This window comes from Eubalaena glacialis, chromosome 4, assembly GCF_028564815.1.
Source record: "Eubalaena glacialis isolate mEubGla1 chromosome 4, mEubGla1.1.hap2.+ XY, whole genome shotgun sequence".
Lineage (NCBI taxonomy): Eukaryota > Metazoa > Chordata > Mammalia > Artiodactyla > Balaenidae > Eubalaena > Eubalaena glacialis.
In genome coordinates this window covers 183515137-183538556 of record NC_083719.1, presented here as the reverse complement: position 1 = coordinate 183538556, position 23420 = coordinate 183515137, and the positions used below count along the sequence as shown (strand labels likewise).

The 23420-nt window shown below is 56.2% G+C and overlaps 1 protein-coding gene across 3 annotated transcripts in view; it reads right to left on the bottom strand.

The window, feature by feature from the left end:
* DPP9 (dipeptidyl peptidase 9) overlaps positions 1 to 18560 on the bottom strand; it is a 40832-nt gene extending 22272 nt beyond the window's left edge. For all 3 annotated transcript variants that reach the window (XR_009700882.1, XM_061190691.1, XM_061190692.1), the window contains exons 1-8: positions 18400 to 18560; positions 17359 to 17411; positions 14700 to 14788; positions 10761 to 11014; positions 5035 to 5147; positions 3663 to 3836; positions 3413 to 3581; positions 2542 to 2655 (exon numbers count right to left, since the gene is read on the bottom strand). Coding sequence is in view for 2 of the 3 variants with exons in the window: in XM_061190691.1 (XP_061046674.1) it covers positions 2542 to 2655; positions 3413 to 3581; positions 3663 to 3836; positions 5035 to 5147; positions 10761 to 11014; positions 14700 to 14755 (880 nt within the window). In the remaining variant the exon portion in view is untranslated. The remainder of the gene's footprint in view (positions 1 to 2541; positions 2656 to 3412; positions 3582 to 3662; positions 3837 to 5034; positions 5148 to 10760; positions 11015 to 14699; positions 14789 to 17358; positions 17412 to 18399) is intronic.
* Between the last annotated feature and the right edge of the window lie 4860 nt (positions 18561 to 23420).

Here is a 23420-nt window from a genome sequence, read left to right as displayed (position 1 = left end):
AGATGGCAGCCGTCTGCAAGCTGAGGAGAGAGGCCTCGGAAGAAGCCAAACCTGCCGACACCTCCATCTCAGACGTCCAGCCTCCAGGCTGTGACATCTGAGCTGCCCCATCTGTGGGACGTGGTCACGGCCGCCCGAGCAGACTAGCACTTGGGGCAGGGCTCAAGAAGGGGTACAGTGAAAGTTGTCATGAGAAGTAAGCGAATCACCGGGAGCTGACAGCCTAGCAAGGGGCGTGGGGACTGGCAATGCCAACATCAAGGGGACGGAGCCCACGGCTGTTCCTTTTTCGCCTGCTGAGAAGGGTCCCCATCTGCTTCCTGTACCCTCACCTGACTCACTAGGACGGACCAATGACACCCGCCGACCTCGGCCAAGCCCACCCTGCCTTCAGGTCTCCACACCTGCTCTATGGGGCGCTGGCGGTCACAGGGCTGAGGCAGCGGAAGTGCTGCAGCTCAGACTCAGCGCTAAGGGCTTCTATGTCTGTCCACGGGGCATGGGTTGTTCCGGGGCCCTGAGTTTTCTGGCCAGGAAAGACCCTCTTGGGTTGCCAGGTCGTGTAGCTCCACGGGCGCATGCCATGAGCGGGGCTACAGCAAGCGGGGTAAACGTCCCTTGGCCTCAGCATTCAGGGGCTCTATCTGAGGGGTTCTGAGCTGTTAAGAATAGCAGAGGATCTTGATGTCATTGAGACCAGTGGATGGCAACCAGGGGCCATTCTGTGTCCCCAGGGGCCATGTGGCAATGTCTGGGGACATCTGTGGCCGTCACAACTCAGGTGACACACTGAGTCACCACGGCCCCCCACAGAGAATGACCCAGCCTCCGTGTCCACAGGGCCGAGGGGGAGAGACCTCACTTTACAGGCCGGAAGTTGAAGGGTGGATGGTCACCTGCTTCAGGCGCGCAGAGTCACAAGCTGAGTGACCTGACCCAGGACCCTGACTCCTGACCTGGAGCCCTTTTCCCCAGAGACACAGACCACAGGCACACACAGCGCTGCGGTGGTGATAGACCCCGGCCCAGACGAAGGGGGAGCGCGTGCGGCGTCCTCCCCAGAAACGTGCCGATCTGGGCCCCATCTCGGCAGTACCAGCAGCCCTTAGGCGCCTGACGCTGGCAAGTCACCCTTTTCCTGGGTGCCGGCTAGAATGTTCGGCGCTGGTTTCTCTCCGTTGCACAGTTTTCATGCCTAGCTTCTATTCATGGTAGGACCATGAAGTTTTCTTTTCAAATCGATTTTGACGTAAAGGCAGGGGTGACTAACAGATGAGGTGGCACTCGGCTGCGGCGGTGGATGGCCAGTGCCTGGTCCCCAGGATCCTGGCTTGCGTGGCCACTCGCCCACTGACGCACACAGAGGCGCTAAGGCCAGGGAGGACTCTATGCGCAGCGGAGGCCTGGCCCACTCCTGCTCGTGCAGCAGAGGGTGTGATGGTACTCACGCACCCCAAGAAACGACTCTCCCCGCGCTCAGGAAACGGACTTTGGTCCACTGAACAGGGGAGATAAGACACCCTCGCCTCACGCACAGCACAGAAAAACAGATACAAAGGGGCCTGCTGATCTGGCTTCTTTCTAACTTGTTGGCAAAATCCGTCAAGATTTAAGATGCATGTAGCTTCAATTCATCTTTCTTACAGCTGGGAATTTTCTCTAAGGCAGGATTTTCGATACTTTGCGCTGTGGACATTAGGGCCGGGTCATTCTCTGCGGGGGGGCCACCCTGGGGTGGGGTGTGGAGCAGCACCCCTGGCCCCCACCCCCTCGATGCCAGGAGCACCCCCAGTCGTGACAACCACAGATGTCCCCAGACACCGCCCAGTGTCCCCTGGGCGTGGGGGGGTGGGGCAGAACCACCCCTGGCTGAGGACCATTAACATACTCCCAGGAGGTCACGAGGATAAATGTACGAAGATTTTGCTGCAGTATTGTTTACAACACCAAAGCAAAACCAAAATCGGAAACTGGCAACAACCAAAGTGCCCATGAGTGTGGGCTTCTTAAACTGTGGTACATCCATGCCCCCAGGACATCCACAGTTAAAGGATTCTCTGGGTGCTGACTGCAATGGACTGAATGTCTGTGTCTCCACAGAACTCAAATGTTAGACCCTACCCCCCAGTGTGATGTACTGGGAGGTGATTAGGTCACGAGGGTGGAGCCCTCATGAAGGGGATCAGTGCCCTTATAAAAAGGAACCCCAGAGAGCTCCCTGCCCCTTTACCATGTGAGGACAGGGTGATACGACAGCATCCATGAACAAGGAAGAGGCCCTCACCAGACACCGAATCTGCCTTGGATTTGGACTCCCAGCCCTGGCAACAGTGAGAAATAAATGTCTGCTGTTTATAAGCCGCCCTGGCTGTGGTATTCTGTCACAGCAGCCTCAAAGGACTGAGACACGGATGTTGATGGGAAGGTTGCTGAGGTTTATCTTAAATGAAAAGAGCAAAGAGCAGACTAGCATGTACACTGTGCTTCTGCTAACAGAAGAAGTGTTTGCAGAAGTGTTTCTAAAAACAGAAAGGCGCTTACCCTCCCAGGAGGCTGTGGGACACCACCAGTAGCCAGTGAAGCGGTCAAATTCTTCCTGGATGACGAAGGTGGCTACACCCGCGGATCTGGGGTCGTCAAGGACACTGGACAAGCCTGGAGGGGGAGGGGGCCGGGCGAGAGATGATTCAGAGCAGGTTTAGAGCAGGGCTTCTCCCCTGGCACGGCTGACATCGGGGCCGGACCGTTCTCTGTGGGGGCGTCCTGGGTGCTGTGGGGTGTGCAGCAGCCTCCCTGGCTGCACCCACTCGATGCCAGGAGCATCCTCACCTCGCTGGGACAGCTGAAAATGTCTCGGCACATGGCCAGTACCCCAGTCGCCCCTGGCTGAGAAGCTCAGTGAGGTTTAGTGAGAGGGCACCAGGGCCTTGGGGCAGGACAGGAGGCAGGGATTGGGGTCGGAGGCCACAACCCATGCAGTCCCACAGATACATCTGCACAGAGGTGATGATGTCACTGTCGGCAAGCAGGGGCCTGAGGGGCAGGCTGGCTCTGGTGAGTTCTGGGCTGGAAGCATGGCGCGGGGACAGGAGAGCGGAGGCAGGAGGGGCTGAGGGGAGCAGAGGCGCACCAGTGTCCGGCGTGGAGGCCAGGCCCCAGTGGCCGGGGCGATTCACGCGGAGGAAGACCCTGAGCCAGGCAGCTGGACTCTCTGTGGGGCCAGAGGGGGAGCCACGGGAGGGGGGCCGTGAGATCACGGTCTGGGAAGGCGCCTGGTGGTCCGGCGGGGAGCACAGTGACGGGGGCAGGAGTCTTTCTAGAAGCTGGACTGGTGGCTGTGAGGACAGACCACACCAGGGGTGCGGTTCCCGTCCGCCCCGCCCTCCTCCCGGCGCCCTCCGCCCGGCCTCACCCTTGTGGCAGAAGGTCAGCCGCTGCTCCTCGCCCGTCTCGATGTTGGCCACCCACAGGTCGCTGTTGTTGATGAAGGAGAAGAAGGCGGGGTCGGCGGGGCAGATCTTGGGGTCCATCCGGGGCCCGGAACACTGGGTCTTGATTTCCAGGGGCTTCATGGGGGACACCTGGGGACACACAGAGACCCAGCTCAGGGGGTCAGGAGGCCGCCACCTGCCCCGCCCCCCCCACCAGTGAGCGGGGCTCACCATGAAGCCGTTCTTGCCGCCGTCCCGGCAGTGAAAGAGACTGTTGCTGGCCTGGAAGAGGAAGAGGCCGCTCTCGCCGTGGAAGTCGTAGGAGGTGATGCCGAAAACACCCAGGCGCTTCCGCTCCCGCAGGAGTTCCTCTTCCCGGGAGTAGACCCCATGGTGGGGCGTGGCCTGGGGACACATTGGGCGGGGCCGGGGGGGCGGGGCGGAACACCGGCATCAGCAGCTGGAGGCCCCAGCACCCTGGCCACAGAGCGGCACAGACTGGCAGGGCTGCGGGGCTCACCCGTAGTTCCAACCTCCTCACCCCCCACCAAATCGCTCTAAGACAGACGAGGGTCTCCTCCGCCCCCAGGGCCACCCTACACCCTACAGACCCCCGCCCTCCCTCCCTGGTCACAGCCCCTTCCTGCGAGAGCATTCGAGCTGAAGCCACCCACCACCAGCCGTTCCTGCTCTTGGCATGGGTAGGGGTGGGGCAGATTCCACGCCTGACCGCCCTAACGCCTGACCTTGGGCAGGGCAGGCAGGTAAACTATGGTGGACACCATGCAGCTGCCCCAAGAAGAATTCTGAAGATGATGTGGAAATTCAGAGGAACGTTAAAGGGAAGAAATACATTTTTATTTTTATTTTTTTAATTTATTAATTTTTTTTTTTTTTTTTGGCTGCGCTGCGTGGCATGCATGATCTTAGTTCTCCGACCAGGGATCGAACCTGCGCCCCCTGCAGTAGAAGCGCGGAGTCCTAACCACTGGACCGCCAGGGAATTCCCAGAAATGCATTTTTAAAGAGCAGAATCCAAAGCAAAATGAGCCCCACGCTGCGAGGAAAGCCACGTAAACAGGAGTTGGTCAGCTTGGGACAGGAGACAGGCAAAAGAGAGAGGGGCTGCACGGGTTCCCTCCTCTGCGTACTGTCATATTTTATTTTCGATCAAAAATAAATTAACATACACCAGTGCACAAAGCACTCTCACCGCTCACCGGCCATCTCCCCCTCTGGAAGCGAGGTGACTTTGGGCGACATCCATTATTAGCTAAATTTCTATAAAAGGGTCTCGGCCCAAGTCACTTGCACGCCGTTGGTGAGGCATTTAAGAGGAAGAGGTGCTTCTGACGGGAGCTGTCACCGCAAGCTACACACTGGGGCTCGGGTGTGCACCGAAGGGAGGGGGCAGGCGTGGCACAGGGGTCCAGGGCCAGGCGCTCCTCTCCGAGGGGCTGCCGTTAAGCAGGGGATGGGCTGGGACCCCCCTCGGGGGGTGGGGTAGGTGCAGGGCCCAAGGAAGCTGAGTGAGGCTGAAGAAGGGGCTGCCGTGTGCCCGCTGTGCCTTGCCCACCGGGAGGGCCCGACTCCCACGGCTCACCTGAAAGTGATCCAGCATCTGCTTCCAGGACAGGAGCAGCAGCGCTTCCTTCCGGACCTTCCTGGGGATCTCGGAGTAGAGGAGGGAGTTCTCTCGGCTGCCGTAGGGCATCCCTTGGGAGGAAGAGAGGAAAACCAGAATGGGCGCCCTTGCCAGGGTCAGGGCGAGGGACTCGGGCGGGACCGGCCTCGGGCCCTGACTCCCCGTGGCTCCCTGGGGCTGGGCCCAGCTGGTTCCTCCTGCTTCTACAGCACCCTGACGGCACTCCCCTCCCCAGAGAAGCCACGGACCCTGGGTTACACCCGCCAGCCGAAGCAGCAGGCAATTCCACCTGAGATGTTAGTGCTGAGTGTCTTAGCCTCAGTTACTGAAGACATAGCGCACAATGGGACTTCCCTGGTGGTCCAGTGGGTAAGACTCCACGCTCCCAATGCAGGGGGCCCGGGTTGGATCCCTGCTTGGGGAACTAGATCCCATATGCATGCCACAACTAAGAAGTCCGCATGCCGCAACTAAAGATCCTGCGTGCCGCGACTAAGACCCGGCGCAGCCAAAATAAATAAATAAATAAATAAATAAATAAATAAAAAGAAATAGCACACAAGAGGACGAAAAAAGGGGGGTTGGTCAGTGATTCCCAACTCTCCACAGGTTGGGCTCTGGTCCAGGAATTAATCGAGGATCAGAGAACCGGCAACGCTCCAGACGGACTGGGAAACGTGTATCCAATCCAGCCTCTCCCATTCGGTGCTGCTGACACCGGGACCGGTCAACCTCTGGGGGGCCGTCCCAGGCACTGGGGGGTGTGGAGCAGCCTCCCTGACCCCACCCACTGGATGCCAAGAGCACCCCCAGTGTGACAACCACAGATTTCCCCAGACACTGCTGAGCATCATCCCCTGGGGCAGGAACAGCCCGACTGAGAACCTGAGAAACGCTGAGCTAATCTAACCTTATCTGTAAAATACAGTAGCTGCCTAGTGAGACCTCTGTGTGGATTAAGTGAGGTAAGAGATAAAAAGCACTCAGCACAAACAGTGGCAAATAAAACAAGGACGTTATCTTCTAACCAGGCTTTTTTTGGCCACGCCACACCGTGTGTGGGATCCTAGTTCCCCGACCAGGGATCAAACCCATGCCCCCTGCAGTGGAAGAGCGAAGTCCTAACCACTGGACTGCCAGGGAAGTCCCAACTGGAAGTGCCTTTGCCTCGATGGATGACGGTACTACGGCTGTTAACAAAGTTAATGGCGGGAGCAGAATGGTTCTCTTGGGAAGCTTCGGGTTCCCCACTCTCTGGGCAACGAGGTGAGGGACTGGGGCAGAGCCCCCCGGCAGCAGGCGGGATGCTCTGCGGTCGCCCAGGAATGTGCTGTGGCCGACAGCGGGTCACAGAAAGCAGGCGCGCCGCTTTGACCCCTCTCAATCCCAAATTTCTCCAGGAGGACGGCTCGGTTTGGTGCTGGCCTCTCTTCCTCGTAGGCGCTCTCACTTCTAAGAGTGGGAGAACAGGAGGGCCGCCCCCCAAGCTCGGCGCCTCCAGAGCTAGATAGAGCTTCATAAATAATACCTATTCCACCACAGAAACTCTTATGGGTAGCTTCTCAATATGGCAAGCGACTCGCGTCTTCCACTCATGACAAAGTTTCCTCGTGAAGTATAGTTAGTAAAAAAAGAGTGAAAACGCAAAGCTACAAGTGGGAAGCATTCACAATTCGACTTCTAAGGACTCTCTAAGCTGCCACAGCTGGACTCATTCCCAGCTAGAGGCACGGATGTGACGCCGCCCGTCCGAGTTGCCCACAGGGCCATCTTCCTAAGTTCACAAGACAAGTTGGGACGGGAATCGTGCAGTGCATGATTCCATTTCTTTTTTTTTTTTTTTTGGCCACACGGCTTGTGGGATCTTAGTTCCCAGACCAGGGATGGAACCCGCGCCCCCTGCAGCGGAAGCGCGGAGGCTTAACCACTGGACTGCCAGGGAAGTCCCTGTGATTCCATTTCTGTGAAAGGTCCAGAACAGGCAAATCCAGAGACAGGAAGCAAGTCAGTGGTTGCTACGGGCTGGGGGAGGGGGATAGGGAGCGACTGCTAATAGGCACAAGCGTTGCTTTCTGGGGTGATGGAATGTTCTGGAATTTGACTGTGGTGACGGTTGCACAATACTGTGACTGTACCCAAAACCACCAAGCTCTCCACCTTTAAGAGAGAGAATTTTATGGGATGTGAATTACATCTCAATTTTAAAAAAAAGCAAACACCACCCAGCGTGGTGGCTGGGAGGGCCAGCGTGGAAGGCTAGGAGGGAGCAGGTGGCCGCTCTCGGCCGGGCGCCGTGGGCTCTGCACAGCCCGTGTCCGCAGGCTCTCTGGGAGCCGGAGCCTTCCAAACAGGAAATCAACGGTGCGGCCTCCCCAAGGACATCGGAGCCGCCTCCCCCCGCCAACGATTCATAAGCAGTGACACGAAACGGCCCATCCCGGCACATTCCCTGGAGGAGCTGCCCTCGGCACCTGCGACGGTGCGCACGGCGAGGGTCTGGGACGGCTGACCACGGCCGAGGACTTCTGCTGTCACGGTCCCTCCCGGGCCTCCTCTTACCAGCTCCACTCCATCTCTGGGGACAGCACCCCACCCCAAAGCCCACCAGCATGGCAGGTGGCCCAGGGGCCTGGGCAAACACCGCGTGGCCTGGATGAGGGGCCACGTGGGGCATGTGACCCTGGACCTGGACACAGGACACGAGGGACCCCCTAAGGGACCCCCAGTGCTGTCTGGGGCCCCGTGCCCTCCTCCACCGAATGCAGGACACCCGTTTGCAGGGGGGAGGAGCCGACCCACTGGGGGAAGTTGAGCCCTGGAACCGTCTTCCGGGGACGCGCCCGAGCAGCAGGCGTGTCCCCTGTTCTGCTCCATCCCACGTGCACTGGGCTCCCAATGAGCCTTCCCAGAGGACAGTGACTGGCAGGGGTCCCAGGGGAGCAGGGGGCAGGCTGGGCATCGCCCCTAGAGGTCCTTTCTGTTCAATCCATAAATGCTTCTGGCTGCCAGCATTCCCCCAGCACCAGGCTAGTGCAGACAGGTTATAAATACACGGGGGTTCTGGGGAGACCTGCCCCAGGAACTTGGACATGGAGTGAGGTCAAGGGTACCCCGAGGGTGTTGAGTGATGCAGACTGGATCAGCTCAAGGGTGAGCAACGTCACCCCAAGAGAAGCAGGATGGCTTTGGGCTGTTCTAGGCACTTTTTGGAGCCGCAGTGGGTCCACACTCCTTGTCTGGAGCCGCCCCCTACAAGAGTGGGCCCTCAGCACCTGCTATAGACGGCAGGGACCGCCCGCCCCAGGCCAAGGATGACTGGCTGAGTGGATGTCTGAGCCCATCATACTCGCTCTCCCAGAAATTCAGAGAAAGCTGGTCCGTTTCTGCTGGTGGCTGGAACCAGACGTGCAATCCCGGGAGTGTGGCAGTGGAAGGTAGGTGGGCAGTGAGGGTGGATCCACGGAGAGAAACATACGAGGGCAGATGCCTGGATTCCATATGGTTGGGCTTCTCAGTGCTGGTCATGAGGCTGGGGGGTTCCCTGACACGCCCGTGCCCTTACTATGAGGGGTCCTTGGTGGCTCAATGCAGCTCGGAGCATTTCTGTCCCTTTCGGCAGCTCTGTGGTTGGCTTAACAACGGCTACGCTCGTGTCCTAATCCCTGGAAACTGTATGTTACCTTCCTGGCAAAAGGGCCTTTGCAGATGGGATTATGTTAAAGACCTCTAGCTGGGGAGATTAGTCTGGATTATCTCCGTGGGCCCTAAATGTAATCTCGTGCCTTATCAGGGGGAGACAGAGAGATTACAGACACACCGGAGAGGAGGAGGCGATGAGACAATGGACGCAAAGACTGCAGTGACGCGGCCACAAGCCAAGGAATGCCGGTGGCCACCAGAAGCCTCAAGAGGCAAAGAACAGATTCTCCCCTAGAGCCTCCAGAAGAAGACTGGCTCTGCGGACACCTTGACTGGCCCAGAGAAACTGATTTCAGACTTCTGGCTTCCGGAACTGAGAGAGAATACGTTTCTGTTGTTTTAAACCACTGAGTCGGGGGGCATTTGTTTCAGTAGCAGCCCCAGGAAACTCATATAAGTACCGTGACCAGGACGGCACCTTGAACTTGAGAGAGCGAGAGGCCCAAGAGAGACTGCGTTGGGAGAAAGGGACTGGGGGCCACGGAACCACAGGAAAAAAGAAGAGAGAGGCAGCAGCTCACCACTGTCCCAGGGCCTTGGCCACTTTCGGTCCTAACAGCCAACTCTCCCTTGGGTAAATGAAACTTGAAGCATGCCCTAATCTCTCCTAGGCTAGAGTTGGCAAGCATTTTTCTGCAAGGGGCCAGAGACAGTAAGTATTTTTGGCTTTGCGGACCACATGACCTCTGTTGCAATTATGCTCGAAAGCAGCCATAGACGGTCTGTAAACCAGTGGGCATGGCTGTGCACCGGCAAAACTAGATTTCTAAAAACAGACAGCCGTCGCTTGCTGACCCTTCTAGACCATTCCCCTCTCTGCCTTTGCTTGCCAAACCGCCATCTGGTTTCCACATGGGCCTCTAGGAGGAGAGACGGCATGGACTGTGGGAAAGGGAGAGCCATCTGGCGTCCATCTCAGTCACTCTCACGGTCCTTGGCGTGGGGTCAGCCTCAGGCAGGGGATGACCTTCACTCATTCGTTCACTCCATCACTCGCTTCCAATACTGACTGAGGGCTGACTGGGGGCAGGCTGAGGATACACAGAGAAAGCGCTGGCCTCAAACGTCCAGTGCTGAGGTTAAAAACCTGCCCTGGATCAACAAGAACGTGTCAGGCTACTTACAAAGGGACATGCTTGGCACTGTTCCTTCCTGCCTTGGAAGACCTTTAGGCGAAATTCATTTGCTCAATAGATATTTGCTGTCCCCCTACCAGGAGCCAGGCCCTGGCCCAGCTGCTGAGGCCACAGGTGTACACGAGGCCTCATCCGTGCCCCAAAGGCCGGCAGGGAACACAAACACATAAATAATTGCCAATGACGTAGAAAGTGCTGCTCGCAAGGCACATACCAGGAGGCAGACGTGATTAGCCATTAACGTGCTTAGCCGCCAGAGATCTCGGGCAGGGAGCGCAAACCCCAACTGTCAACCCACGACGCACATGGTTATGCCACCGTAGCACCTTTCCTTGAGCCTCAGTTTCCTTCTTGACGCGTTGCTAGCCGGCAAGCATCTACTGGAGTTACTTTCAACTCCCACTGGGGGGAAGTCAAATTGTTCACTAGCCAGGCCCAGCCCAGCCCAGGTGGCAGGGAAGTGACTCAGGGGGCGGGCCCCGCTGACGAGGGCTGGAAACAATCTCAGGGCCTCAGACCCACAGGCCAGGCCCGAACCATGGTGCTGCTGTAACACAGATGGGGCAGGACTGCCCTCTGCTCTGGTCACATACACATCTGAGCCCCGTGGGGGATGCCTGCCCCAGACTTTCACTGTAAACAGATGCCATCCACGGGTGGCATCACAACATGGGCAGCACTGCGTCATTCATGGGACAGTTTGCCCAGGGCCAGGCCCTCTATTGGGACCTTCTAAACTAATTGGAGCGGCCAACATCTGGAGACTAGAGGACTTAGTAGCAGCTGTCCCAGAAATGCTGCCCGGCTCGAGGGCAGCCTGGGGGCTCCGAGGGGAGCCCGGGGGCTTACCCAGGTAGTAGAGGCGGTGGGAGTGGGGGCCCGACTCGTCCGTCTTCTGCACAAACTGGAAGTCGTGTGGAGCTTTGTTGACGATGAGGCCCGAGTTCTTGCGGCTGCCGTGGATGATGCTCCGGAGCCCGTCCCACGAGTGCTTCTGCACCTGGAAGCGGGAGGCTGGGTCCTCCATCTCGACTGCGTCGCCCCGGTCGGATGTCGGCGCCCCGGTGGCCATCCTCTCCGCCCCCTCGGAATTCAGCGAGAAGCTACGAGGAGGGAGGGACAGGCGGGAAGACAATGAGAAGGGGGGGGGTGGTACCCAGGTTCCACTTACAAGCTGCCTCCCATCAGACTCTCCGACTCCCCTGGCAGGGCCCCAGCCCCGTGCAACCTTCCCCGCCCCCCCTAAGTATTTCTCAAATCGTTCATCTTCTCTCCATCCACGAATCCTGAGATCCAGGCCACCATCACCTCTCAGATGAATGACTGCAACCGTCTCTCAGCTTGACTGCACATGCACTGCAAATCTGATCCCCTAACTTAAAACCCTTCCTTGGTTTTCCACACCCTCCAGGGTTAAAAACCAGCGCTCACCACGGCCTTCGATGGTTTCTGCCCTCTGACCTCTGCCAGGCCCTCACACCTCACCCCCCTTCATCACTAGGCCTCGGGCAAACTGGCCTTCTCTCAGCTCCCCAAACAGGCCAGACTGCTTCCTGCCCCAGGGCCTTTGCATGTGCTATCCTTTCTGCCTGGAACACTTTTTTCCCTCTTTCTACTGGACTAACTTCTAATCAGATCTCAGCTTAAGTATCTGTCGGGTCCTCAGATGAACATCTGTACCGAAACCTGTCTCTCCGTTCACCTCTCACCTGCCACCTGGTTGCCCTGCCCTCTGAGCATTCGTCACAGTGGCTGTTCATGGGTCCCCTTCCTGTCTCCCCTGCATCTGTCCCGTTCACAGCAGCATCCCAGCACCTCACACGGCCCCGGCACACAGGAGGCATTCCTCGGAGAGCCACAGAATCATGGTCTCCCCTACAGCCCGCTGGGAGACACGCTCGCTCCCGCACCAAGAACTGAGCGTAAGCAATGGGTCTGCAAACCTCCTCACTGGTGCCGTCAGCTTGCTGGCCAGCGGGGGAACCTCTCGTGCCTCACCAGAGGTGCTCAGAGGCCCAGGCAGATATTCGCTGCACATCGGGGGAGCTCCACATGAGAGGATGGACGTGCAACCCTCCCCCAGAGGCCATCCCACTCTCTCCTCCCCCTCCAGGGGCAGCGGCTGCTGTGCAACGGCTCCCCCCCTACCCCCACCCCCGCTGCTCAGCACACTTCTTGACTGAACAGGACTGGCCAGACAAATATTTGTTTTAGGGAAATCTAAACATGGCCACGGTGACCCGGTTCTGGAACAGCCAGGGTCGTCTAGCGAGGCCAGCCAATGTGAGCGGGCCAGGCTCGATTTCCTGCGAGGGCACCGAATGGCTGAAGGCCTCGCCAGACGCTGGGATTCCTTATCCTCTGGGATTAGCGGCTTTGCGGGCACAAGTCGGTGTTCCCTTGTAGGAGGGGATGGCTTTAGAGAAGTCATGGACAGAGCTGGTGCTCCCCCTTCCAGTGGGAGCCTTAAGACTCCCAGAAGGCTTTGCCCCTTGCCAATATGAGACCCTGCAGTGACCACCACAGGACAAAGGACCCCTGCCCGCTCTGAGAGGCAAGGGGAGAAAGAGACACGAGGCAGTTCCCCTGGCTCCTGAGCACCCACTGTGGGCTGATTATCAAAGTGCCCTTTCCAACCGCGCTCCCTGTTCAGTCCTCCCTGACCCAGCCGGGCTGGGGGAAGAGCGGTGGTGGGGCAACAAGCTGGCGTGTCCTGTCCTCCAGACACTTCAGCTCCTCCCATGGCAGCTTTGGAGACACGGACCACAGGCCATCAGAGCCTTCGGGGCCCTCGGGTCAAATAAAGCAAACTCTGGAAGGACGGAAGCCTTGCCAAGGGGCACGCATGGCCCGTCCCGGCCTGCCGCAGAGCTGCGGTTCACCTCGAGGGTGGCAGGGGCCACGGGCGGTGCTGGGCAGGGGCCGGGCCAGGACCGGCTGAGCGCTGCGGAGCCCACACGGCCCCAAGCGCTGCTGGCACCAAGCCCAGAAAACCAAGGCAGGGGATGTCCTCTAACCCGCCGAGCCCCCCCACCGACTCGGCTGCCACAATTCAAGCCCCGCTCATGGCACAAGAACAGACCGTGGCCTCCAGGGCTCCCACGGGGAACCCCAGAAGCGGAGAGGCTGGCGGAAGCACTCCCGGAATCTCATGGCTTCTTTCCACAGCAAAGAACGATAAAAATGATCTTGCCTCCGATCCGCGCAGAGAGCCCAGGAAGCAAAAACACGATCCAGGAGACGAGAAACGAGATGAAACATCGGGAAAAGTTCTAGGAATCTTCTAGATGTGGCCAGGCAGCCTGAGCTCCCAGGCTAAGGCTTGCTGCTACACCCCGGTCCTCCGCTCGCCCCTCTCCTCCCCAGACGCAGAGAGAGCCTCGGAGGGGGAACAGGTGAATGCAATGCAGCCCATAGAAAGCAAGCCTGTGCCGGCCCCATCTCATTCAGTGCCAGCTGGGGCTCGGCTTCTTGACTCAAGAGTTTACACAGCTGGGGAAATGAAAGTGGATTCTAAGCCACTTAGGCCAGGTCCACCTACGCTCTCCTTCTGCCAATCGGTAGGATGCCTCACAGCCCGCGACACTGCCAGCGCACAGCTCGGGACCCGCTGGTGCGGTCACAGTCGAGGCCCGATGGCATTCTGTGATCTGTTTGAGCCAGTGCTTCACGGGCTGGGACCACCCGCCCACAGGGGCACCAGGTGGAGACCCAGGCGGGGCCGGTGATGAGGGAAGCAGATTCTCATAAGGCACAAGGGGAGGGGAGGGGAGGGGAGGGGAGGGGAAGGGAGGGGCGGGGCCCGCCACACTCCGGAAATGCCTCAGAGTGGCCCTCAGGGAACTCGCGCATGCCTGCGGGTGCGGGTTCCCTGGAAGCAGCAGGCCATCCTCTGCCCTATGAAGGCCATGCCCTGGCACTGCCCGGGCCTTCAGCTTCTTCAAGTCAGTATGCAGCCCAGCCCGTGCCCACGTGGTACCTAGCGCACATGAGAGACGAGACTCGGGGTCCCATCACTAACCGACACCGGAATGCACGCACACCACCCGTTTTCAGAGCCCACATCCGGGAAACGAGTGACCGTGCTTAACGTCAGCCCTGTCTTCCAGAACCATCTCCCGTTCCCTTCCTGCCTCCCCGATCCTCGCGCTCCCTAAAAGCAGATGAGCCTGAGGATCAGAAAACTGATAGTGAGAGAGGTCGGCTAGGTTGCGGAATTCCTGTGGTCCCTTCCTCCCGTGCCGGGCCCCACACGTGGAACTTACAAGCGCCTGGACCTTGTGTGGATGATTACGTTTAATCCTCACTGCAACCCTGGCTAGTGAGTTCTGGGCTCGTCCTCATTTGGACTGGAAAGTAGGCTCAGAGGTCATGTGGCTCGCCCAAAGTCACCCACGAGGAAGGGCAGGAGCCCAAGTCTGTTGGACCCCAAACCCACATCCTGACCGTCTGGCCAGCGGTTCTCACCTGGGGCTGACCCCGTCCCCAGGGGACACGGGGTGATGTCTGGGGACACCTGTGGCTGTCGTGACAGGTGGGTGACGCTCCACACCCTACAATGCCAGTGCGGGCACTGAATGACCCAGCCCCAGTGTCAAAAATGCCAAGGCTGAACAACCCCTCCCTAGCCCACGCTGCCGCCCACGCAGAACAGCCAGACGCGCACCCCGGGGAAATGCAGAAACGTCGGGGTGGCCAAGGTGCCTTCCCAGACCTAAGACTCCGCTGGAAATTCGGGAACCTCTACCACGTCCCCACCGACCAGGGCTCCCAGGGCACGCCCCTTACCTTCGCCAACGTCCTGTGTTTGTGTTGTCCAGCCGCACCTTCTTAACCTTCCGCATTAACCACTCGGCTGACCTCGGGGGGGGGTGAGCCTGTGAGGGGGCAGACCGAGGGGCTGCAACTCTGGCAGTGTGGGGTTGTGGGCCCCCCTCCCTGCCCCCATTCCTCGAGGCCGCCCTCCTGTCTGCGGGGAACACCCAATGCCAAGGGCCTCCTCATGAGGCAGATGGTGCAGGCCCTGTCCTGAAATTCGAAATTCGAACACCTGTCCGGGCGTTTGCCAGAAACCGGGTGGTTCTCCCAAGATGAGAGTCCCTGAGAAGATGAGAGTTTCAAACGATTTGGGGGCCGCCACCCACGGCACTTGCTGGAAATCAAATAAACCCAAATTCCCCACTGTGGTTGCTCCCTGATGGCCTTCCTGACCCCACCTCCTTGACCATGATCTCCAGACACGCTGGCCTTAATCTCCCCTAAACATGCTGACTCAGTCCTACCTCAGGGCCTTTGCACTTACCAGTCCCTCTGCCTACAACACCCTTGCCCTGCTTTTTGTATGACGTGCTCCCTCTTATCCTTTGGGTCCCAGTATCACCTCTTCAGGGGTCTTTCCTGGCACGAAGTCCAAAGTTGCTACCTTGTTATCCCCATCTCAACACCTGGGCCTTTCTGTAAGCACTCATTCTAAAATGGTAGTTCTCATTGGGGGTGATTTTCCCCCTCTCCCTGCCCCCCTGGCCCAGGGGACCCTTGGTAATGTCTGTAGACATTTTTGGCTGTTACCACTGATTGGGGGAGTGGTGCCACGGCATCCAGTGGGTGGGGCCAGGGATGCCTCTCATCACCCTACCGTGGCCATGATGGCCCACCCCAGAGAATGATCTGGTCCCAACGTCCACAGTGCCCAAGGGGAGAAACTCTGTATTCATTGTTTGGGGGAAAGAAATGGAGTTAGATCCTTAGGCTCACACTAGACACCAAAATAAATCCCCAGTGGTTCAGATGGTATAAATCAGAGTGGCCCCCAGCGTCTGTGAGTCGCCTCCTGTCCCTCCCTCTTGGTTTGTGTGTTTAAATGTGTGCAGCATCCTAGGACCTCTGAGGGTCAGATGGTCATGGAGTGCAGAGTCTCTTGGGGGGTCAGTGAATCTCCTAAGCCAGGGGGTCTTGACGAGGGCTGGTGTTCCCAGGAGATGTTTTTGGTTGTCACGACTGGGAGGCATGCTGCTGGCATCCGGTTGGTGGAGACCAGGGATGCTGCTAAGTCCCCCACAATTAGCAGGATGCCCTTCCCCCGCCAGAAAGAATAATCTGGCCCCAAATATCGCTAGTGCTGAGGCTGAGAAGCCCTCTCTGGGTGGGTGAGCACCCCGCACCAGGATGTCAGCTCCATGGAGGCAGGCCCCCATCTGTCCTGTTCCTGCTGTGGCCCCGGCAGACAGGAAGCACTCAGTACAGCAAACATCTCAGGTTGAATGAACGAGTCCCTGTCCTCACTTGAACGCTGAACAAAGTCAAAGGGACCCCTGGTTTGGTGGGCACCCCACCCCCTTCTTGACAAGACAGGTGCCCTGATGGTTAAAGGAAAAGAAAGCAGCGCCTGGTCCCAGGACAGAGATCCCATGGAAGAAGTGAAGCAAAATGTCACCATAAAGAAGCACTGATTTCACCTCAGTCCAGTGGTGAAAACTGTGGGCTCTGGTGTCAGAGAGGTTTGGGTTCAAATCCTGACTCTGCCACTACTGGGTTATGTGACCTTGGAGAAGCCGCCTAACCTCTCTGTGCTTCAATCTCCCCAGCTACAAATGGGACTGAAGGGCTTCCCTGGTGGCGCAATGGTTAAGAATCCGCCTGTCAACGCAGGGAACATGGGTTCGAGCCCTGGTCCGGGAAGATCCCACATGCCGCAGAGCAACTAAGCCTGTGCGCCACAACTACTGAACCTGCGCTCTGGAGCCCGTGAGCCACAACTGCTGAGCCCGCGTGTCTAGAGCCCGTGCTCCGCAACAAGAGAAACCACTGCAACGAGAAGCAGCCCCTGCTCGCCGCAACTAGAGAAAGCCCGCGTGCAGCAACAAAGACCCAACTCAGTCAAAAATAAACAAATAAATAAATAAATTTATTTAAAAAAAAAAAAGTGGGACTGCAGTGCCTACGCCTAGGACTACTGTGAGGATTAAATGAGATTGCACGGGTAAAGTAGCTGACATAGCAGAAACTACGGGCCAGCTAATATTGTCATCTAACCAAGTTACTTAAAATTACACCAAGGGGAGAATTGGACTCAAGTTCCTTTCAGAGCCAGAATCCACACCATTTACAGACTGAGCGCCAGGCACCGTATAAGGTGTGTACGTGGCGGGGGAGGGGGAGATGCAGCCACACATCCACCAAATCCAGCTGGAATCAGTGCTCCCTCCTTTTTCTCCCCCTGTCCTTCCAGGGCGTCTGTCCATGGACATCTAGCATACGATGCTGGATAGAAAGAAAAGTCTCCAGCAAGAGCACACGAAGCTGCAGCCCCTGACCACTGTCCCCAAGACCAGTGACCCCAGGGCTGCAGAAAACCACTTCCTGCCAAATTCTGTATCCAGGAGCAGGCAAATAAATCCCACCAGCACACACCCAGCCTTCCCGGCCACCCCAGCCCAGCACCACTGACCTTCTAAAGGGTCCAGAGAGCCTCCATTCCAGCTGCAGACGTGGAACACAGACCTTGACAGAGTAAATGTCTTATTAACGCGGCGAGTTAATGGAAGGACCGGCTAACTACTCATTTTCCTGCCACTCGGGGAGTCCCTGATGGTCGGGCCTGATTTTCTGTACCCAGTAGTTCCTAAGGATGCCTCACAGCCCTGAAGCGCTGTCTGAACCACACCAGGGAGGAAAGTCCTGCCACAGGGCCCAGTTCGCCCAGGATCCAGCAAGGGACGACAGGGATTGGTGGCGACAGGGCACCCCTCCTGGGCTTTAGTCCCAGCTCCTGGAAAGGTTTGTTCTTGCCGCTGAGGCAAGTGACTTCCTCGCGGTGGGGGGGAGGGGGGACAGGGATGGGCTCAAAGGGAACGGGCCACTTCTGAAGGCTCAGCTGCCGCATGGATGGGGAAGTATCAAGGCTGGTTGGAGCCCCTGTGCGAAGAAGGTGGGTGGCTGGACTGGCCTGGGAGCGAAGCTGAGGGAAGGGGCTGGACCTGTGGGGATGTGGGTGGCGGGGAAGCCGAGCGCTGCGGAGGGGTGAAGGGGTGGGAGCAGGTCAAGGAAGTGGTCTCTGGTCTCATATAGATAGCGTGTTTGCATGGGGAGGAGGAGAAGGTAGGGACCTCCAGAGCCGACAGGGAAGGGAAGGCGTTACTGGGTGCGGCCACCCCCAGAAGGGGTCAGAGCCAGGTGGTCTGGGCAGCAACGGGATGGGAGAGTAGGTCGGGACAGGCCGGGCGTTGGAGAGGCTGAGAGGTGGCCCTGCCGGCGGAGGGGACGGGCGGGGAAGGAGTGAGGAGAGGCCGGGGCGGAGGAGAAACGGAGGCGGGGACTGGAGGAACCGCGAGTCTGGGCAATGGCGGGGCCGGGGTGCGCGGAGGCCGGGACGGAGGGCACCAGGGAGGCCGGTCAGTGGAGGATCCAGAGTCGGGACTGAGGTGGGGCCGGTCAATGGCGGGTTCAGGGTCGCGGCCGAGGCCGGACGGGGCGCGCGGGTACTGCTCACCGGGGATCGGGGCCAGCGCGGGGCGAGGGCCGGGCTGGGCAGGGCGTCCCGGGGCCAGCGGCGCCTCAAGCTCGCGGCTCCATGCCCGGGACTGCGGCCCAGGAAGTGGCGGGCGCAGGGAACAGCGGCAGCAGCGGACACGGGATACCCGGCAGCTCAGGCCCCTTTGACCCGGAAGTCGAGCGGCCCAGGCGGCGGCCTGGGATTGGCCACCTCCCGGCCGGCACCAAGGAGTCCGGGCCGCTGGGGGGGGGGGGAACGCGCCAGCACGGCCCCCGCGGCAAGTGGGGTGAAACGTCCCAAACGTGGCGTCTTCCTGTGCGAGCAGGGACGTTGGGAGAGACACCCCCGGTAACTTGGTATCGCCCGGCCTAACCGATAATACTTCTACTAAAGGCTCCGAGAGAAAAAATTGACTGCCGCGGCGTTGGTGGTATAGTGGTTAGCATAGCTGCCTTCCAAGCAGTTGACCCGGGTTCGATTCCCGGCCAACGCAAGTACATTTTACGGATTTTTCTTAGTTTTACAGTCCACTTAGAACTTTCTCGTCAAACATCGACCTAGAATTTGTATTATTTTGCAATAACATTTTAAATTCCATAATAGCTAAAAAAGACCAGAGAAATAAGATAAAAGAAAAAGGCACCGACGCTGAATTTCTACTGAAATTACTTTGAAGCAAGTTTTAAAATACTACAGTAAACATGTAGAAATGTTTCTGCTGGGGATCGAACCGGGGTCCTTTCACTTGTGAGGAGAACGTGATAACCGCAGCACTAGGGAAACAGGTGAGGGTCGCCCTTCTTAAGCTTATCATAAACAATGTTATGGAGATTGTTACATTGTAGCTCCTGAAATGAACATTCTTTCTTTCCTTCCTTCACGGTGATTTCCGCTCTTCCTGAATATCCATCACTCTGCTTGAGGCAATGGAAGCTGGAAGGAGGAAAATACAGAATAAAAAAAATCCAATAACCCCCTTCGCAACACGCACAAACACACTATTAAAACAATCCAAGAGAGAAACTGCTCTCAAACCCACCCTGAAGCCCAACAATGTTTCATTAGTTCGTCTCATAGATAGATTTTAAACTCTTGCCTGTCTACAAATGTTGACGTTGTTGCTTCAGCCCAAACCACTTTCTACAAGAACTTTCTGTAAGACCTCTGAAGGACGTCAGGTGCAGCAAATTGCAAAGGGAAAAAAAAAAAAAAACAAAAAACCAAAACAAGCCGGACATGGAAAGAAGATAATTTAAATGATTTCTCATCTTATAACCCAGTAACTCATTTTGGACCAATCTTTTTTCTTTTTTCTTTTTTTCTTTTCTTTTTTTTTTTTAAGAGAGATAGTAGAAGGAAGGGAGGTAATGGTAAGGAGTTAGGATCAGATTGCTGTAAAATCTGTTTTGTTTGTTTTTTCCCCTTGCAGGGCCAGGATTAGAAGGTGAGTGAGGCAATGACCTCAAGTGCAAAAATTAAGGTGGCTCTAAAAAACTCAATAATCAAGATAAATAATATTTTAATGCATTATTCTAAAATATCAAATTAATGGCAAAAAGCAACCCCATGGTGAACAAAATATCAAAATCTTAAAGCAAGACAGGTTCTGACAGTGTCTTACCAAGCCATATTGGAGTCTGAGGCAAGAGCAAAAACGTGTGCCCCTCTACGTCTGTTTTGTTTTGTTTTTTGTTTTTTTAATTTATTTACTTGGCTGCATCCGGTCTTAGTTGCGTTGCACTGGGCTTAGTTGCCCTGCAGCACCTAAGATCTGCCTTTTAATAGAGACCATGATTTAGGCGTAATTCCCCAAAGGAGAAAATGTCTGTGACACTTTTCTGGAGGAGTTCTGATACAATAGTGAAACTTTTCTACAGTTAGATGTGAAATAACAATGGTAAACATTTTAAAGGAAACCTTAAAAGTCCACGACTATTTAAAGTAAGTAGGATCTTTTTGCAGGGAGTTGTCTGACCACAGAGCAGGAATCATTGCGGAAGGACAGACGTACAGACACAGGACAGGCCCCGCCCCACAGAAGGCAGCATCTTAATTCCCTAACCAGGTATCGAACCCGTGTTCACTCTATTGGCAGGCGGATTCTTAACCATTGCATCACCAGGGAAGGCCGGAAGGTGGGGTCCTAGCCACTGGGCCACAAGGGAAGTCCCATATGTCTGTTTTTACGCATTTTTAATGGTTATTTTCCCCCAGGACATCGTTGAAAATATTGAAACTTAAAAATAGGTATATTAGAATTCACAACATTAAGAACTTACAATTTTACTTTTCTTTTTTTTTATAATTTTACTTTTCTGTGTTTAATGGAAGCAAACATATCGATAACATTCTCAACATATGCTTTTGGGGGGAGGAATTAACTACTAAAAATCACATAAAACGTACCAAGAAGCACACAGTTTTCCTTTTGCCTCAGATCCCAATATGGCTCAGCAGGGCGCTGTGACACAGTAACATCTTGAAGATCTTCTGTTTTAGTTTTCTACTGCTGCTGCGACAAATTACCATAAACACTGGCTGAAAACAACACAAATTTATCATCTGACAGTTCTGGAAGTCAGAAGTCCAAAAAGTGGTCCAAAGGGGCTAAAATCAAGGTGTCCACAGGGCTGCATTCCTTCTGGAGGCGCTGTTCCTTGAGAATCCAGGAGAATCCATTCCTTGCCTTTTCCAGCTTCTAGAGGCTGCCCACACTTCTGGGTTCATGGTCCCACATCACTCCAACTTCTGGTTGAAGTGAAAACACAAGAGAAGTGAAAACACATCTATGTAAAAACCTGTACACACATGTTCATAGCAGCATGATTCACAATAGCCAAAATGTGGAAACAACCCAAGGGTCCATCAATGGATGAATGGATACCCAAAATGTGGTCCATCACACAATGGAATATTATTCAGCCATAAAAAGGGGAAATGTATTGGTGACTTCATGTTAAGTTCAGCATCTGATCCAACTGCCCCCTCCTCCTGGGAAATCCTCAGGGACCCTCCTCTCCTCAATGGCCCCATTGGTTTCCTTCTCTCTCCCTCGTTGGCCCAGGGCTGGGTCTTCAGGTCTTTCCCCTCCCCCCTGGCAGCCTTCTCCTCCTCCACTCCTAGGACGTTAACCCCATCTATACCCCGATGACACCGAGGCCTCCCCTGAGCTCCAGACTCGGGATCCGACTGCCCCTGGATGTCTGCGCTTGGCGGGCTCATGGGGGACTCACACTTACCATGGCCCTAACTGAGCTCCTATATTCCCCAACCTGCTTGCTAAGGACATAATGTTTGTGTCCCCCTAAAGTTCATACGTTAAACCTAACCCCCTATGTGATGTCTGAGGAGGTGGGGCCTTTGGGAGGTGATTTGCTCATGAGGGTGGAGTTCTCATGAATGGGATTAGTGCCCTGATAAAAGAGACCCCAGGGAGCTCCGTCACCCCTTCCTCCAATGAGGACACAGCAAGAAGACATCATGTGTGAACCAGGAAGAACACCCTCACCAGACACTGAATCTGCCGTCACCTTGATCCTGGACTTCCAGCAATCCAGAATTGTGAGAAATAAATGTCTCCTGTATATAAGCCACCCAGCCTATGGTGGTTTGTAACAGTAGCCCAGATGAACTATGAAACTGCTTCTCCCTCCATCTCCTGCCCCAGTGGAGGACAGCTCCTTCCTTCCAGGCACTCAGCCAGAACCTGCTCTCCCACCCCCACCCAAACCCTTAGCAAATCCAACTGGTGCTGCTTTCAAAATATACTCAGAATCTGATCATTTCTTCCCTCTTTGATGGACATCTCCCTGGTCCTCCCCATCATGGCCCACCTGGACAAGTGTAGTCACCTGTTGTTTCCCGCCCACAGCCTGTTGTTTCCCACAGCAGCCACTGCACCTGTGAGCACCGGACTCAGGTTCCCTCCCCTCCTCTGCCCACAGCCCTCCAGGGCTCCCACCTCCTTCGAGGTAAAAGCCCAAGTCCTCCCCGAAGCCCACAAGGCTCTGCATGACCTGCCCTCCCCTCCTCCCTCTCTCCCCCTCACTCACTCTGCTCCAGACACACAGGCCTCCTGGCTGTTCCTCCAACACACCAGGCATGGTCCTGCCCCAGGGCCTTTGCACATGCTGTGCCTGCTGGCTTCTCCCAGTTATTTCCAGGGCTCACTCCCTCTCCTCCAAGTCTTGGTTTGAATGTTACCTCCTCAGAGGTGACTTCCCTGAGCCCCGCTAACTTTAATCTTCTCCCCCAGCCTTGGCACCCATAAATTCAGTGCCTATCAGTTCATTGTTCTTTCAATGACTTATCAGTCTCTGAAACAATCCCATTTGTAGATTTGTTTACTTGTTTCTCCTTTGCCTACCCCACTGGGCTGTGAGCTCCACCAGCTCAGGGTTTTTGTTGTTTGTTTGAATCTATTTTGTTCTCTATGTGTCACTACGGGCTCAGTAAACATTTATTGAAATTATGAACAAATGAACAGCTGGCCAGTGGAGAGAAAATGCCTGGGAGTGGGGATGGAGTAATACAGGTGGGCTTCCTGGTGGAGGGGGAGAACCTCCGAAAACATGTTCTCTCCCCCATGAGCCCCATCGAGGCCTGAGAGCTCACTTACCTGCAAAACAAAACAAAACAAAACTTCCTTTAAAATTATCTCTTGTGTCCTTCCAACCCACTCAAGGCAGCCAGTGCACTGTGTGATGCCCAGAAAGTCGCTCCCCTTCTCTGAGCCTGTGTTTGCCTGTGTGAGGTCGGGTACATCTTCCTGGGGAGACTACAAACTCAGGTTCCTTGGATAAAAAAGAAGATAATTCTGTCATTCCACTAGGTGGCAGCAGGAGCGCAGACCCCGGGCATCGCACAGTGTCTCCGCCACCCACCCAGCATTATCCCCTGACTGCCATCCACCCCATCTTCCCTTCCAGCGCCACTCTGAGCCCCAGACCTCAGCATCTCAGAGTCAGAAACCCCTAATATTACCCCCCCCCCCAGTATTTGCAGAAGTGTCCTTGTCC